The 16,383-nt window shown below is 41.2% G+C and overlaps 1 protein-coding gene across 1 annotated transcript in view; it reads right to left on the bottom strand.

Annotated features, from left to right (window-relative positions):
- Window positions 1-1,101: 1,101 nt before the first annotated feature.
- The window catches only part of cusr (Copper-only SOD repeat protein), a 195,286-nt gene continuing 180,004 nt past the window's right edge, over window positions 1,102-16,383 (bottom strand). Inside the window, exons 9-10 of the mRNA XM_078565163.1 lie at window positions 12,264-12,347; window positions 1,102-10,289 (exon numbers count right to left, since the gene is read on the bottom strand). Of these exons, the coding sequence (XP_078421289.1) occupies window positions 10,186-10,289; window positions 12,264-12,347 (188 nt within the window). The 3' untranslated portion in view covers window positions 1,102-10,185. The remainder of the gene's footprint in view (window positions 10,290-12,263; window positions 12,348-16,383) is intronic.

Raw genomic sequence — 16,383 nt, forward strand, 5'->3', positions numbered from 1 at the left:
TCATCAGAAAGGGGCGGGGCACATTGGCCCCCTGCTGGCTTCCCCTGCAGCCAGCCTCACTCCTCTGCCCTTCCCTCCAGCGTGTCCTGCTCATCAGACCCCCTGTGGTGTGACCTTTACGTGGCCATTGTGAGCAGCCTCCAGGAGGCTGCTGGGCCTTCCTTTAAACAGGCTGCCGGGTCGCCATTGGACCCGGTGGTCTGTGCACGCCCGCCGCAGCCCACACACTCCCGCTATCCTCGGGAGTTGGAAATGCGCTGGGTGGGCCTTAATTGGCCCGCTCGCGCAAAATGGCGGCGCGACCCTGATCACGGACGCTGATCTGATCCGCGCCCGTCCGCAGCCGCTCATACTCCGCCCACCCAACAGGCAGAAAATTCTGCCCATAGTTTCTAATATAGGGGTGGATGTAGGAATTTAAAATGGGAAAATATACAGGAAAAGTGTTCATATGAAGTTTTTAAATATGTTATAAATAGATGTTCCCAACTGCAGGAATACTTTTAAGACAATTAAAACAAATATGTTTCTGTTCTGCCGAAGGGTCATGAAGACCCGAAACGTTAACTGATTTCTTCTCCACCGATGCTGCCAGACCTGCTGAGTTTTTCCAGGTAATTCTGTTTTTATGTTGCTTTAATGTTAATTCAACCTGATTCACTTTGATGCTATTTGCAAATACCAAACCAACATTTTCTTCTGTTCTGTTGAAGGGTCATGAGGACTCGAAACGTCAACTTTGCTCTTCTCTGCTGAGTTTTTCCAGGTATTTCTGTTTTTGTTTTGGATTTCCAGCATCCGCAGTTTTTTGTTTTTATCAACGTTTTCTTCTGCCAAGCCTGTGAACCTTAAATTTTTCAATTCTTTTCCTTGTCAGCAGGACTTACACAATGGGGATTTTTGTCAGTGCGAGTGATATCAGTAAGGATCCATATTGCATTGGAGTGTCTAAGAGAATGGAACATTTATCCATTGTGAAAATTCATCCAAAAACCCTTAAAGTTGAAGAACATGCAGTGTTCTTAAGGAGTGTTTGACAAACATTTACATTATTTTTTGTAAACATTCATGTGCTGAAGCAATACACATAGAAACATGACGTTGTGTTGCCAAAACTTTATTGTGTGACTTGCACATGGTGTTAACGCAACAAAAGATATACACAGCTGTTCAGGCTCTTGCTTATCTCCTTTACAAAACATTTTAATGGATACTTAAATGTGAAAAGTGAAGAGAACCAAATGGCCTGCACTAGTGATCTCAAGTGAGTGGACTAGATCTACAACCACATCAACCTCCTTTTCAAGCACATATGCTTTAACAATGTTCCTTTTAGCAAGGGAGAAAATTCTCATCTAGAACCTTTAAACTAGTCTAAACACATTCACAACCTTGAGTGGAAGATTGTGGGATTTCCTACTTTCACATTGATACCACACCAGCAAAAGAATAAACTGAATCGAATGTCAGGAAGATATAATAATTTTCATAATGTTTATTTGGAATTTATTGTAGAGTAATAGTGGGGTCTGTGTCTATCTATGTATGTATGTGTGTATGTATGTGTCTATGTGTATGTGTGCGTGTCTGTGTGTGTGTGGAACATAAGTGAAACACAAGCGGCACTGCTCAGCGCTGCCTGTGCTCGGGGTGGGGGGCGTGAGCGGACCGAGCACGAACTTCACGCACGTATCCAAGTGAGCACTTAATAATCTCCCTGAGGCGCGGAGCTGCCTAGTGAGATTTGTTTAACTTTTAAACATCTGAACAAAGTAATTAAAAACTTTTAAAACGTCCCCTCATGGTGACAATGTCACAAGAGCTAGGACATGTCAATGAATTTTTAAAATAATTTTTATTGAATTTTTAAACCCTTCATGAAACCTCATCCCGCCCGTGGATGAGGTTCCATGAAAAATGCGAAGGCTGCCTGGGCTCTTCGCCTGCCCCCCCGACAACCTTAAGGTTGGACGGGCAGCTCATTTAATTATATCAATTAGTTTTTAACCGGCCCTAATAGGCCGTTGACAATTCAGCGGGAACGCACCTGAGTTGTCTGCATTGCCGCCGAACTGAAAATCTAAATAGCGCGCAGTGACGTCAGGACACCCGCCCGAAGTCACCGCACGTCATTTTACACACTGGCGAGAGGGCCCTGTCCCCACTCGCCGACCGGAAAATTCTTTCCAATGGGAATTTGCATTCAAAGAGGAAACTATGTATAAAGGAGAGGAGGTTGTGTACAAGGGAAGGAATTCTTAAGATCTAACAAGTGTGAAAAGCCTTCAGCCTCTAAGCCCCAAGTTGCTGTCTACACGAACTGAAGTTAAGAAAACTCACTTTAAATTTGACTGTTCAGGGTATCGTGTTACTTTGCCTGGGTCTTTTTAAATCTAAGCATTTTACTGTTGCTTTAACAAAGGTATAGCTGGGAGTTAGATTTAGTAGGGGTGCCAGGAGTCATCATAATAGTAATTTGTAGACCTATGTGTATGCTTAAAATTATGGGCAGAATATCGAGCTCGGTAGGTGGGCGTAAAATGCCGCGCGATGACATCGGGCAAGCGTCCCAACTTCATCGCATAGTCCCACAATATTTCATTCGGCGGGGGCACCAGAATCAGCAGCGCGCTTGCCGACAATTGAAAGGCCTATTAAAACCATTAAAAAGGTAATTAAATTCAAATTGACGCTGCCCGTCTAACCTTAACGGTGGGCGGGGCAGGCGAAAACACCAAGCGGCCTTTGCACTTTTTAGGAAACTTCATCCATGGGCGGGATGGGGTTTCCTAAAGCAAATAGAAATAAAATAAAAATTTTACACTTGAATTAAAAACATGTCCCAGCTTATGTGACAGAGTCACATGAGGGGACATATTTCGTGACATTTTTATATTCTTCATTAGTTTTTTTTAAACGGCGCTTCATCTCCCTGAGACAGCTCAGTGCCTCAGGGAGATTGGAGTGCTCTTTCGCGCGCATGCGTGAACTGCGTGCTAGGCCCGCTTGTCCGCCTCCCCCCGCCTGCACAGGCAGCGCTACCATCGCAATCCACGCTGGGCGGGCCTTAATTTGCCTACCCGCGTAAAATCGCAGTGCGGTGCCAATCGCGGGCGGAGGTCAGCTTCCCGATCACCCCTGCCGAGCACCCTTGCCAAGGGCAAAATTCTGCCTATTTCTCTTATTAATAAATGTTTCATTTAGCTTTGTAAAACCCTCTAAGACTTGGTGGACTTATTATTGCTGAATTCAAAGCACACATCTCAAAATAAATATATAGATTACAAAACAGTTGTGGCAGTTATTTCAAGTTTCCCTTTGGAGTTTAAGCAGTTTAGCATTTACCATCTGCTGTACCATAGGACAAAACAATGAAAGGTTGTTGCTCTACACATGAAAAAATTACCTATGCCTATTAATAGGATACCCAAGTTGTGATCTCCAAGGATCTCTTACATTGGTCTTATATGAAGACAGATCCCAGTTGAATCCAGTTTTAATCTAGTCTACAGGTCTATGTCAGTCTATGGAGATTGGAATTACCAGCAAAATAACGAGAGGCAGCTTATCGATGTCAGGCTTCTGAAATTCAATATAAAAAGATTAATATAAAAATAATTTCAGTGAAATAAAGTAAATCCTCTTTCCAAGTTAATTACTTTAATCCAAATTAATTTACATTTTTAGATTTTTGAACTCCCTTAATTTTGGAGGGGTTGGCACTCAACAAAGCAAGACACTGGGTGGTGGGATTTTCCAGTCCCGCCAGTGGTGGGAATCGTCGCAAGCGGGATAGGAAGGTGGCCGCTCTTCAAATTTTCCCATCCCATCCGTGACGATATCTGCCACTGGCGGGACCGGAAAATCCCATCCACCGTTTAATTCCAGTGCAACACCAATCATTACTTAGAACCAAGTAAAATCCATAAGACTTCCCTAGCTGAATAGTTTGGTTTAAGCGTGTAGCTGTGCCAAAGCAAAAGAAAACAATATAAAAATTAACATTTTACTTTGGGTGGTGTGGTGACGATCACTGCAGTTGTGTCTCTCATCTATGGACCAGGGTTACATTTTGAGAAGATAAGGTCACTGTCCTATTATTACAACGCTATTGAAAGCGAGATGGTAGAGCAGATGTAGAATGCAATAAAACCTGAACTACACAATTTTACACCAGAAGTTCATGGCGTGAAAGCCATTAATTCCTTGTGGTATTTACATTGCTGATGAACAGCAACATTTAGTTATTGGAAAGAGTTGTGGATGGACTTCCCAATGACCTAACTGGTTGAGGTACTCCCTGGTATATTAATATGCCATACAGGACAAACTGTGAGGATTATCTGAGTTTACTGAGATTGTAGTTTGGATCCTACACTTGACTACAATGCCCTACATTGCTGAGGTGTAATAAATCAGACATATCCTGTGATCAGTCTGGAAGATGGATGTCAAGTGAGAATTGAATTAAGTTTGGTTGTGCTGTTGTCCATGGTCAATAACCTGTCAAAGCTCATTGTCAAGTCTCACAAGTGAAGAACGGTTACTTTGATGAGGCATCAGAGAGTTGCTAGTGCCTTTGGAAACAAACACCAGCATCACTCAGCACCATCAGGAGGGAAAAGAAAACTGGAAAAAAAAGTGAAGGTGAGGTGTGAATCTTGTCACATTTTCACAATAACATTTCTTGGGTAGTTTTGAAAATCCAATATGATGTAAAAGATTGTGTACAAAAAGATTACATTTGTTTAAACATTCAGAAGATGCAATGATTTTGCACAAAGCATTCTGAGTTCAGGCTCTGCTACATGTCACATAAATGTGACCAGTATAAGCTATCTTCTACTTTGCCAAACTTTTAAAGGCACTTGTCAAAGATCAACTTTGACAATGCAAAACAGATGGCATTTGAAGAGATTAAGCACATTAGTGAGGGAATAAGAAGAACTCTAAATAATGTAAATGACATTGGTAAAAACATTTTCCCAGTACTTGTCATTTTGCTGCTTTATTTCTGAATTTTGGTTCACCATTTTCAATCCATATGGAGTTATTTTCACTTTCACAGTTTGGGGGGTAAACTGGTGCCCACCTATATCAAAGCCTGCCCAATTTCCATCAAGTTCAATGAAGATAAAAATCAAGTAGGCTCTATAACGAATGAGCAATCCCTTCCAACAGGCTACTTAGAACCTGTGACAGAACCTTTTCTTTGATAAAGTCCCGCAGCTGAAACTCATGGGATTGAAGGCAATTTATTGAACTGATTAGGAAATGGACTAAGTGGAATGAGGCAGACAGTTGAGATAATGGACAGGTACTTTAACTGGCAGAATGTGACTAGTGGTGTCCCACAAAGATCTGTGTTGAGGTCTCAACTATTCACTATTTATTAACTAATTAAATGATGGGGTAGAAAGCCACATGTTCAAATTTGTCGATGACACAAAGATAGCTAGCATCTTAAACAGTCTGGATGTAAGTGTAACATGACAAAGAATAGTGATAGATTAAAAGAATGGGCAAAACTGTGGCAAATGGATTTCAATGTACACAAATGTGAGGTCATCCACTTTGTACCTAAAGAGGATAGAACAGTGAAACAGTGGAGGTCCAAAGAGACTTGAGGATCCACATGTATAGATAAATAAAATGTCATGAAAAGTACAAAAAATAATCAAAAAGGCTAATAAATATTGGCCTTTATATTTAGAAGACTAGAATACAAGGAGTAGAAGTCTTGGTCACCCATCCAAAACCCTGGTTCGACAACACCTGGAGTACTGAGAGGAGTTCTGGACACCACACCGTAGGAAGGATATTCTGGCCTTGATGGGAATGTAGCATAGGTTTACCAGAATAATACCTGGACTCTAAGGTTAAATTACTATGGTCTGATTACACAAACTAGGATTGCAGTGCCTGGAATTTAGAAGATTAAAGGGTAATTTAATTGAAGTTTTCAAGTTAAGGGGAGCAGTTCAGATAGAGAGAAAATATTTTGGTTGGTTGGCAAGTATAGGATGAGGGGGCATGCTCCAAAATTAGAGTTTTCAGGAATGAAATTGGGAAACATCTTTACATGGAAAGAGTAGTAGAAGTTTGGAATTCTTTTCTGAAAACAACAATTAATGCTAGATCAATTGTTACTTCTAAAATGGAAATTGATAGATTTTTGTTAACTAAAGTTTTTAAGAACAAATGCAGGTAGCAGTTCAGCCATGATCTCATTGAATGGCAGAGTAGACTCAAGAGGCTAAATGGCCCACTCCCTTTCCTATGTTCCTAAGTGGGCAAGGTGAAAATTATCCTTGTGTTAGTCTAATACCTGATTTTATTTCTGTTTTCAGATTTATCCACACACAAGTTTACCAAATTACCAAATTATTTATGTCATGTGACATCTAAAATATGCAATACAAAGATAATTACAATACAGATTATTTCCCATTGCTTCTCTGATAAGTCACTTACAAATGGAATTTAACCAAGTCAAACTGGCTAATCAACATTAAGCTCCTTAAAAAGAAAAGGACAATATTCTAATCAACATTAAAAAAATTAATGACTGTACATAAAATCTGTTAGCCTAAGTGATTAATTTTGGATAGCACAGCATCAACTTCAAATGCAACATTTTTTAGTTTAAGCAACAAATATAACAAAAAGCAAAACATTAAGACCAAAATGGATGAATCTACAATGAGCTCAAAGGTACTTTGGTAAATATATACAGAGTTCTGTCAGGATAACTTGTGTTACTGAAAATTATATTGTACTTTTGATTGCTCCAGGGTTGCTTCATTTCTCACGAGTTACCTTGGGAGCTGTTTTATTAATTTCACTAATAATTGTGGTATAAGCAGGATAAAAAGATTGCAAGCAAATAATTTGGCTAAACTACAGGGATCAAAAACTCACGGAATAGTTTCTATAATCAGTGAACCATTATTGGCAATATAAAATATATATACATGGACAATATTCCCTGGCATAGAACTTCCTCGTAAACAACTAAAATTTTAACTGGATAAAGTTGCAGTATATCAATCATTAAAAAGAGAGATTTAAAAGGCTAACGATTATGGCAGTCTATATGAAAGAGCTATTACAGGCACATTGGCAGGATAGTTAAAGATGGGATAGAGACAAAGAGATCATCTTGTATTTAAAAATAGTTTGCCTTTAATTTCACAGAGATGGGTGAAAATGGAATGTAGGAGTAACCAAAGAGGATATGGACTAATCGTTATTGCAGATAAATATTCAATGGGGCCAAAAGTAGAACTGTCCCTGAATACTGCAGAGATGTTGGGAAGGAGCTGGTATGGGCACTAACTATAACTATCAAAAAGTCTTGTTCAAAGGACTGGAGTATTGCACTCGTTACATACCTGTTCAAGAAAGAATAAAGTGCAAAGTCAGGAAATTAGAAGCCAGAGTCTTACCTCAGTTGTAGAGAAACTACTAGATTGTAACGAAAAATTAGTGAAGACTTGCAGACACATGATCTAATCATGTAAAGGACATGTTTCATTCGGCTGCAGAGGTGGGCCGACAATTTCCCACTGTTAACCAGCATGCCAGTTTGCCAGCATATTCGAGTCTCAGGACCATTTTGAAACAGACTGCTTCAGGAGGATGCCACCCACCTGCTCACAAACCTTTCCAGTCAACTTGCAGGCACCCTGCTGAAGCTGTAACCTGCCCATGAATGGAGGCAGTCCAGGAGACCAGCACTCCATTATTAAAGTTAAGCCTCCTCAGTCACAATAACCATAGGGACACAGCTGCAGCTGCAGGCTGACCTGTGCAAGGGTTACTCCCTCCAAAATAGCTGTCTGGCAGTTGTGGCAACTTGTTATTTTAACGTTTTGAAGATTCCTCAGAAGGTACCTCCACCTTGAGATACCCTCTCTATCTCCCCTCTCTTTCTCTTAACTACATTGGCAGCAGCTGAACGGCTTCTTATTGACCCTCCCAGCCTCAGGAGCCCACCCTTCGTTCTTAGTTGGACAGGGGTCTCAGAGGCCTCTGGGGGTTCCCAACCCGCACTTCCTCCTGATGACGGGATTGGGACCTGAAAAATTCAGCCCTTTGTGCTTGACGAATTTAATTTTTTCTTAGGAAATCACAGAGCATATAGCTAAAGAGAACATAGTGGAAGCCATATATGTGGATTTTCAGTAAGTGTTTAATAAGGTTCCACAAGAGACTAGTTATGAAGATTAAGGTGCATGATTAGTTTTAAAGGGGAATATAAATGTAAACAGATGTATTTTGGTTGTGGTGCACCCATGGATCTGTGCTGCAATATCCTGCATTCAACTTTTATTAGTGACTTGGACATGGACACCTAAGGAAGAATGAAGTTGGCTGCTGTGATGAATAGTTTTGCAAATGCATAGACAGGAGAGTATAATGACTTGAATGGAAATAGATGTAATTCAATACAGAGAAATGTCAAGCAGTACATTTTGTGGTGTCGAGTGTGGAGGACAGTTAAAAGATGTCTACTCTAACCAGAAAAATCTGAATACAATGGAAAAATAGAAATGATCTAAGAGTGCAGATAAATAGATTTTTAAAGATGATGCAGGTGAAGATAAACAGACATAAAAAGGCAAATTTCAGGTTGTAAAATAGAAGCATTGAACACAAAAGAAAGGAAGTGATGTTGAACAAGACGTTGGTATGTCACAGCTGAAATCCATATATGTGTCTGAGCAACCTATTAAAGGAAAGTTATTTGAAAGGAAAGAATACTGCAATGTACCTGGAACAAGAGATTAATCTTAGGAAGAAAGGCTCAAAATTTTGGCAATTGTGTTTCACTGAAACAGGGAAAGTTACGCACAATCTATTGGAAGTTTTCAAGATTATAAAAGAGCTTGAGAGAGTAAACAGTGAAAGTTTGTTGGGGATTCAATAAAAAGAGGATAGGGGTTCAGAATTATCACTGGAAGAATGAAGGGGAATGCTGGAGAAAAATCTTCTCACAAAGTGTTATTAAAATTTTACCACAAGTAGCTATTGAAGCAGAGATTGTAATAATTCGAAGAATAGGATAAATGTTTGAAAAGGAAGATTATAAAGAACAGGAAAGGATGGCAAAATAGGATTAGTGCAGGGGGCTCCAATCTAAGCTAGTATTTGCAGTGGAACAGGTTGAATGCTGTAATTTCTATGATTCAATGGGCAATCTTTCTGTGTGAATGTCACAGACACGTCAGAATGTCTGATTATATCCACATTACAACAGTGACTACACTTCAAAAGTACTTCAATGGCTGTAAAGCACTTTGGGGCGGGTCCTGAGATTGTGAAAGGCACTATATAAACCTATGTTTTTTTAATCTTTCACATGGGCACAGAAATAGATTTTAAATTGAATTAACTATGGAAGTCAACTTTACAGTACAATGTTTAAAAATACCATAATGGGGTTTCAAGTCAAATGTGAAGGCCATCTTAATTAGGTACACATATCCTTTTTAATCATTCACTACGCAAGTGTCATACACTTACATGAGTCAAACTGCATATGAATTTTATTCATGGCTCATCTTGAATCTTCATTGCGTTGAATATGCGTTACTTTTACCAATGTAGTTTTAGAACTAAATAACTGTTCAATTTCTCTCCAGTAAGATGTGGCCAATTTCCCACCTGTTCATGTAACATTCAGTTTAGAACATACTCCTGAATTTTATTCAAGCATGTGTTCTTATTTGCCATACTGTATAGTATTTACCAAAAACACATTTCTCTGAGTTCATTATTTTATGATGCCTTAGACCTCTGATGCCTTAAAATTACAAATCTTTGAATATTAGTGCACGATTGCTTGCTGTATCGATATGACATTTCTTTGTCTGCTGTTTTAACAGAGATATTAACCTGCCTCTTTAAAATAGCAGGCAAATGAATTTCTTAAAAACTTTAAGTATTCACATGCTAAATATTTGAAGATCCAAATTTCAAGGCACAACACATTGATTCATAAGAAAATAAAGTGCAAGTCTAAGAATGGACCATTTGGTGCAATCTAAGGAAATCAACAGCAGTAAAACCCCTGGGTTTATTTAAATGCAATGCATTACATGATTTGTTTTTGTCATGAAACCAGCATTCTGGACCAGATGGAGGTGCTGACGCAAATGCCTGACATCATTTGCAATGCAATTATTCAAATACAGTGTACATGACAAGCTGCAACATCAGAGTCAGTATCCAGAAAATACTTTGTTCGACATTCGGGAGAAGGCCTGGAGCTATACCACTAGGATCTGTTAAAAATCACAAAGAGATGACAATTATTCCCTCCATTTATCAATAAGAGAAAGAAAGAAAATTGGCTCCATGTAAATTGTTATCTGTACGACTGCAGCTAGAATGCTTTAGCACTTAATAAGTCAATTTACACAACCAAACTAGGTACATTTAAATGTTTGATAGTTTAGGAATATTCACATTCTCCTCTCTTTTTCTCAAAGATTTAAAAAAAAATTATAATTCTTTTTTCCACAAACCATTTTACGCAGACTGGAGATTTGCTCAAATACTTTTATCAACAGAAGCCTAAAGCTAGTCACACGGATGTTTACATGAGTGGAATGCCTTGCTTGCTGATCTTCCCTAGATCCTAGTGTAGACAGAGCTGGACTCCTTCAGTTCATCCTTCTGGTAGCACAGCTTAGACTAAGAATTTACCACTTACAGAACCTTGGGGCTTAAAACTAGCTCCTCAATATCCTTCAAGAAAACAACTTAAAACTCCATTGACACTCATCTCTATGCCACGTTAGAGATTTTAAATCTAGTTTTTGACGTACAAGTGTTGACCAACACTCCAACATAGCCTATCCAATGTCAAAACAATGTGACGTTTTTATTAACCTTACATTTAACCTTAGTATGGATGATGTCAGAACCAAAAACAGATCATTTTTCAACATTGTGCACTCTGGGTCAGGATCATACAAGTCCAGGCAGCACGATTTACATGTAGAATCTGCTTTTACATTGCTCAAATAATTCACTTTAACCTCAACCTGAGAAACATACAATTTATCCTGTGTAATATTTTAATTTCCTATCCAAGCCATCTTACGGTACATCTGAACAATTGGGTAGAAATTGGTGTTCAGTTAATCAGATTGCTCAGGCAATCTTTACCTATAATCTCTTCATCCACTAAGAATTGGATTGAGACAAACTTATTTCAAATGGAACCCATATAATCATCTAAGAAAAGAAATTTCAATTGACAGAGGCAAAACGGCAGTGTACTAACCGACTGTCCTAATGAATCATGCAATATTTAAAAAGTGTCTGTGAGTTGCACAACATATGAGTCACAATGTATATAGCAGCATCCCACCATACATTGCTAATACAATGATGTCGATGAACATAATTTACATCTTTACACTGGGTACTATAATGAAAATGAAAGCTTGACTGAATACTCGTCTACATGGGAGAGAATGGAATTTACACACTGGATTTCTATACTTGGATCAAGAATGTACTTGTGTAGTGTGAGCTGCAATAACATTGGAATGGAGACATGACTCATTCTCCATCATTATCATTAGATACTGAACAAAGCACCAAAAACTATGGACAGATTTTTGTGTCCTCCTGGAGTCGGAATAGGATCAGAAATCACCAAAACTTTGTTTTTTTTCATAGCAAATTTAAATTTGTCATATAAAAATGCATCCACACAAACCTCCTATAGTAGGTTGTATTATAAGTTAGATGTGTTGTGTTTTGCAGTGGCAGTTCTATTAGATTGTTAGAGGTGTACTTTTTTATGTCCATTTTAAAGGATTCCTCTCGCTCTTAATGGCTGCTGAGGATTATGGATTTTGGATGATTGGTTATGAAGGATACATGGAAGGCATGGAAGGGGCAGGGGGTGGATGAGGAGGGTAAGGGGGATATGAGGGGGCATTGAGGGGGTATGGGAGGTGAGGCTGAGGAGGCATATGAAGTATGCTAGAAAGCTGGGCCAAAGTCCCAGAGAATTAAAGCTGGCCTTGTAACCAGCCCACTAGGCCCACACTCCTCCCACACTGCCTTGGAAATCAGAAGACCCAAACCCTGCCTGTTCACATCTCCAGGAGACAAAAATATGGTGGGTATGGACATAGGATTTCCGAAGTGGGGAAATGACCCGACTCGCGTTTCCTGAGCCCAACACAAAAATCCAGTCCTACACGTTTCAGTATTTACAAAGCTACACAGTAACATACCTGATGTACATTTGCTGGAGGCCTTGAATTTACCGAGTTTCTCTTGTTGATCTAAATTGTCCAGTTTGCTCTCATCAATAGCTCCTGAAAAGAAAAAAACATGCACTTTCTGAATTAGAACTGATATAGCTTTGGGGAAGACTGATCATGAACACTGTCAGCCTTGGCTTAGTGCTATAATTTTCACATTTGAATCAGAAAGTTGTAGGTTCAAGCACCATTCCGGAGACTTGAGCATGTTATCTAAGCTGACCATTTAGTGCAGACTAAAGCAGTGTTGCTCTGTCAAAGGTGCCTTTTTTCTGATAAGATGTTAAACAAAGGACTCCTCAGGTAGAAGCAAAAGAGCAATGTCAGTATTTGAAGAGAGGCAGCGTGTTCTGCTCGTGTCATGGCCAACATTTATCCCTCAATTAACATCACTAAAACAGATTGGCCTGGATCTTTGGAGTAGAGGCAATCATCACTCCATCCAGAAATTTTACCGACCCAACGCTGCTCCGCATTTCTGTTGGAATCTTCTGAACCCTACTGTCCCAGAAATGCAGAGCACACCACCCTTCAGAAAACTCCATCGGATAGTAATAGGGTCAGGGAAGACAAGACTCATCCTCTTTTTACCAAATTAGCTATCATATGGTAAGTTTAAATGTCCAGTCTGAATGTTAGTGAATGGATGTTAGTGAATGAATGTTAGTGAATGGATGAATGAATTAGTCAATGGGTGAGTGGGTGGGTAGGTAGCTGAGGTGGGTCAGTGGATGGGGGTGGGTGGGTGAGTGGGTAGTCAGGTCAGGGGTCATTGCGTCAGGTCAGGAGAATAGTGGGTTGGGTTGGGAGGGTAGTTGGTGGGTCGAGAAGGTAGTCAGGTGGTCATGATGGTAGTCATGGTTTCAGGAGGGTAGTCAAGTGGTTGGGAGGGTAGTCCAGGTGTGGCCAGGAGGGTAGTCATAGGGCCAGAAGGGGTGATTTGGGAAGCAGTTCTGTAGTTACCCAGGAGTTAGACTAGGTCTTAACCTATCTAACATTTCCTGGGTAATTATTCAGGTTAAGTACATCGGATCTGTTCCAAGTCTCCGACTCTAACTCGGAGTCGGACACATGCACAGAGAGCCCCAGGGAGCAGGGGAATGACTATCGGAAGTTGAAACTTCCTGGGCAATTCCCTTAAAGGTCCACACGTCAGGACTTCCACAGGGCTCGGATGTGCATCTCAAATGTATGTCCAGTTTCTGATGACCTGGAGACCGGAAGATTTGCCCATTGTCTCATCATTTATCACATAGTCATTTATGGAACCTGGTTGTGCGCAAATTGGCTCCTGTGTTTCCCCACTTTATAATAGTGGCTATATTTCAAACACATTTATTTAGCTATGAAGCACTTTGGGATGTCCTGAGGGTAGTATATAAATACATTTTTGGTTTTTAATTAACACAATGGGAATAAGTGTGATAACGTTAGCCACCTTTTAAAGAAGCAATAATAATCCATCTTGATACTTACCTGTTTAAGCAGATATCAATAGGTTATGGGTACAGTAAGCGATATGCTGCAGCTTCCCATGCAACCACCTCAGCTACATAAAGCTGCATTATACAGCATCTACCGTCAGCATCAGGAAATGGAAGTCACAACTTGGCATGAAAAGGTGAGAGTCTTCTGAGGTTAGGATTGTTGGGGAAGAACATGGAAGTTATATTCTGTATCGAACTTGAGATAAATCCCACAACCACTACTGTTAGAACAGTATGTGATTTTCTGCCCAATACCACAACTTTGCAGAAGAGTCAAGGAGACAATGTAATGACCAGTCTCTGGGCAGAGCCAAGTGATAACAGATCAGCTGTCATGCCAAGTCATTTGATCTGGATATGCTGCAGCAGCTAGTATTGGTTTACTACTGTGGGTAGTGTTACATCTACTCTAGTCTTGTTTTCAAATGTCTACTGTGCTTATGCTATTTTTCTTAACTTGAGTTCAGTTTAACAGAGGTTCTGAAGGCCTTTGGTTTGAACTACAGGCAACAGCAAAGCTTATAGGACCATTTCATCAAAACCCCACATTAAGCCATCAAATAAATATTGGATGGAGTTACTTTTTGCTTAACTGATCACTGACTGAGACACTGATACCTCCTTGCTTTACAGGACCATACCAGCAACGATCTAGAAATAAGAACAGTTCATTCATGTTTTAGCAGGAACTTCTACTAAAATACAATTAACATGCAATAGAAGCTAAAATATTAACAGAAAACGCCTGAAGTACTCAGTAGGACAAGCAGCATTTGTGGAGAGAGAAATAGAAGTTAAGGGTTTCAGGTCGATGACCTTTCTTCAGTCACCTGAAACGTGAACTCTGTTTCTCTCCCCACAGATGCTGAATGCCCTGATGAGTATTTCCAACATGATCTGTTTTTGGGCTGAATTTTTAGCCGCTGACTGGAGCGAGCACAGGGCCGGGCAGGTGCAAAATTTGCAATGACAATTGGTGTGTCGGCTCCCTGGCTTCAACCGCCCCAAGGCTATTTTCCCAGAGGCAGGATGGGTGGATGGCATGGCCACACGCACACAAGCAATGGAGAAATAACTGACCTTGTTAAAAGCCAGGATTTTCCATTTGGTGAGGCCGGGGGGGGGGGAGGGGAGGGAATGAGAGCGGACCTGTTCACCATCCACGATCGGGTCCGCGCTGCCATTTTACACGGGTGGGCCTCCAGCATATTTCCTGACTCCTGAGGATAGCGGGAGTGTGTGGGCAGTGCAAAGATCACCCACCAACCCCTGGAAGGAGCCAGAGGTGTAGAAATGGAGGGCAGATGTGACCTTCAGAGCCACTGGTATGGGGTGTCCGCCCACGCAGTTAGGGGAGATCTCAGGCCCAATCATCTGACAGATATAGTTGACTGTCCCCCTTGAGAGTCAGAGCCTCCTTCGGCACTGCACCTCAGACATATTAAGGTAGCTGCTTCGCCGCCTCTATACCCTGGCAGCAGGATAGTGGCATCTTCGGCGGCCCCTTTCGCCTTTGACTACCTCTTGGCCCTGCACCCCTTGTGCCTGCACCTGGTCTCCCAAAGGTGGCTTCCCTGGAGGCTGAATGTGCACTCCTGGCCTCCTCCTTATTCTAGCCCTCCCTTCCTCCTCAGAGGAGCTGCCTCCAGTGGACAGTTCAGCTCCCATTCCCAGGCTAAGGGAAGGTTTCCTGAAACCTGCAGACCCGGAAAAGATTCCTCACTGCAGAGTGCGGACCCGAAGGTTAAGAGTCCAGAGAAAGCTGCTGGGATGCATTCTGAAGTACTGTTGATCTCACAGGCAAATTTGAAAAACTTTCATCAATAAATACTTCACAGAGCAGATTCACGACCCCACTGACCCCACTTATCCCACCCGGGGATGAGGTTAATAGGAATGTCTCCTACCCGCCTGCCCGTTGAGCCCGCGCACCAACCCGAAGATCGCACGGGCGCCGAAAAACCAGCGTTGATTGAAGACTAAAGGGCCTTAAGTGGCCCGTTAATTAATGGCGGGTACATGTCGGACTTCATCGTCTGCCCACCCAGCGAAATATCGCGATGGTGCCCGGTGACGTCGGGACGCTCGGCCAACGGCACCGCGCATCATTCTACGTGCAGATGTACAGGGCCCAACCCCCCGCACGTCAAACGGAAAATTCTGCCCCAAGAAACAAAAACAGAAAATGCTGGAAAAACTCAGCAGGTCTGACAGCATCTGTGGAGAGAAAGAACAGAGTTAACGTTTCGAGTCTGTATGACTCTTCTTCAGAGCTGTCATGCGGAGTTTTTCCAGCATTTTCTGTTTTTGTTTCAGATTTCCAGCATCCGTAGTATTTTGCTTTTAGCCTTTGACCTTGTTAAAGACCTAATGAGGTTTATTGTTGGAGACCAACAATGAGGCGTCGAGGATCAGGGCACCTGCCTGAAGGTGGCCTCCTGGTGACAGACCAGTGGTGGGGGAGGGGGTCGGGCAGTGTTCCAGGCAAGCTTAAAGGCCCCCACTCCACCTGTCTTGTTTCTATTGCAGACCACACTGTGGAGGAGCTGTCCCTCCGCTACAGTGACCCATCTGTTGAGAGGATTATTTTAACTTTAAAGTTG

The sequence above is a fragment of the Cetorhinus maximus genome, chromosome 20 (genome assembly GCF_964194155.1).
Source record: "Cetorhinus maximus chromosome 20, sCetMax3.hap1.1, whole genome shotgun sequence".
In the NCBI taxonomy this organism is placed as follows: Eukaryota; Metazoa; Chordata; class Chondrichthyes; order Lamniformes; family Cetorhinidae; genus Cetorhinus; species Cetorhinus maximus.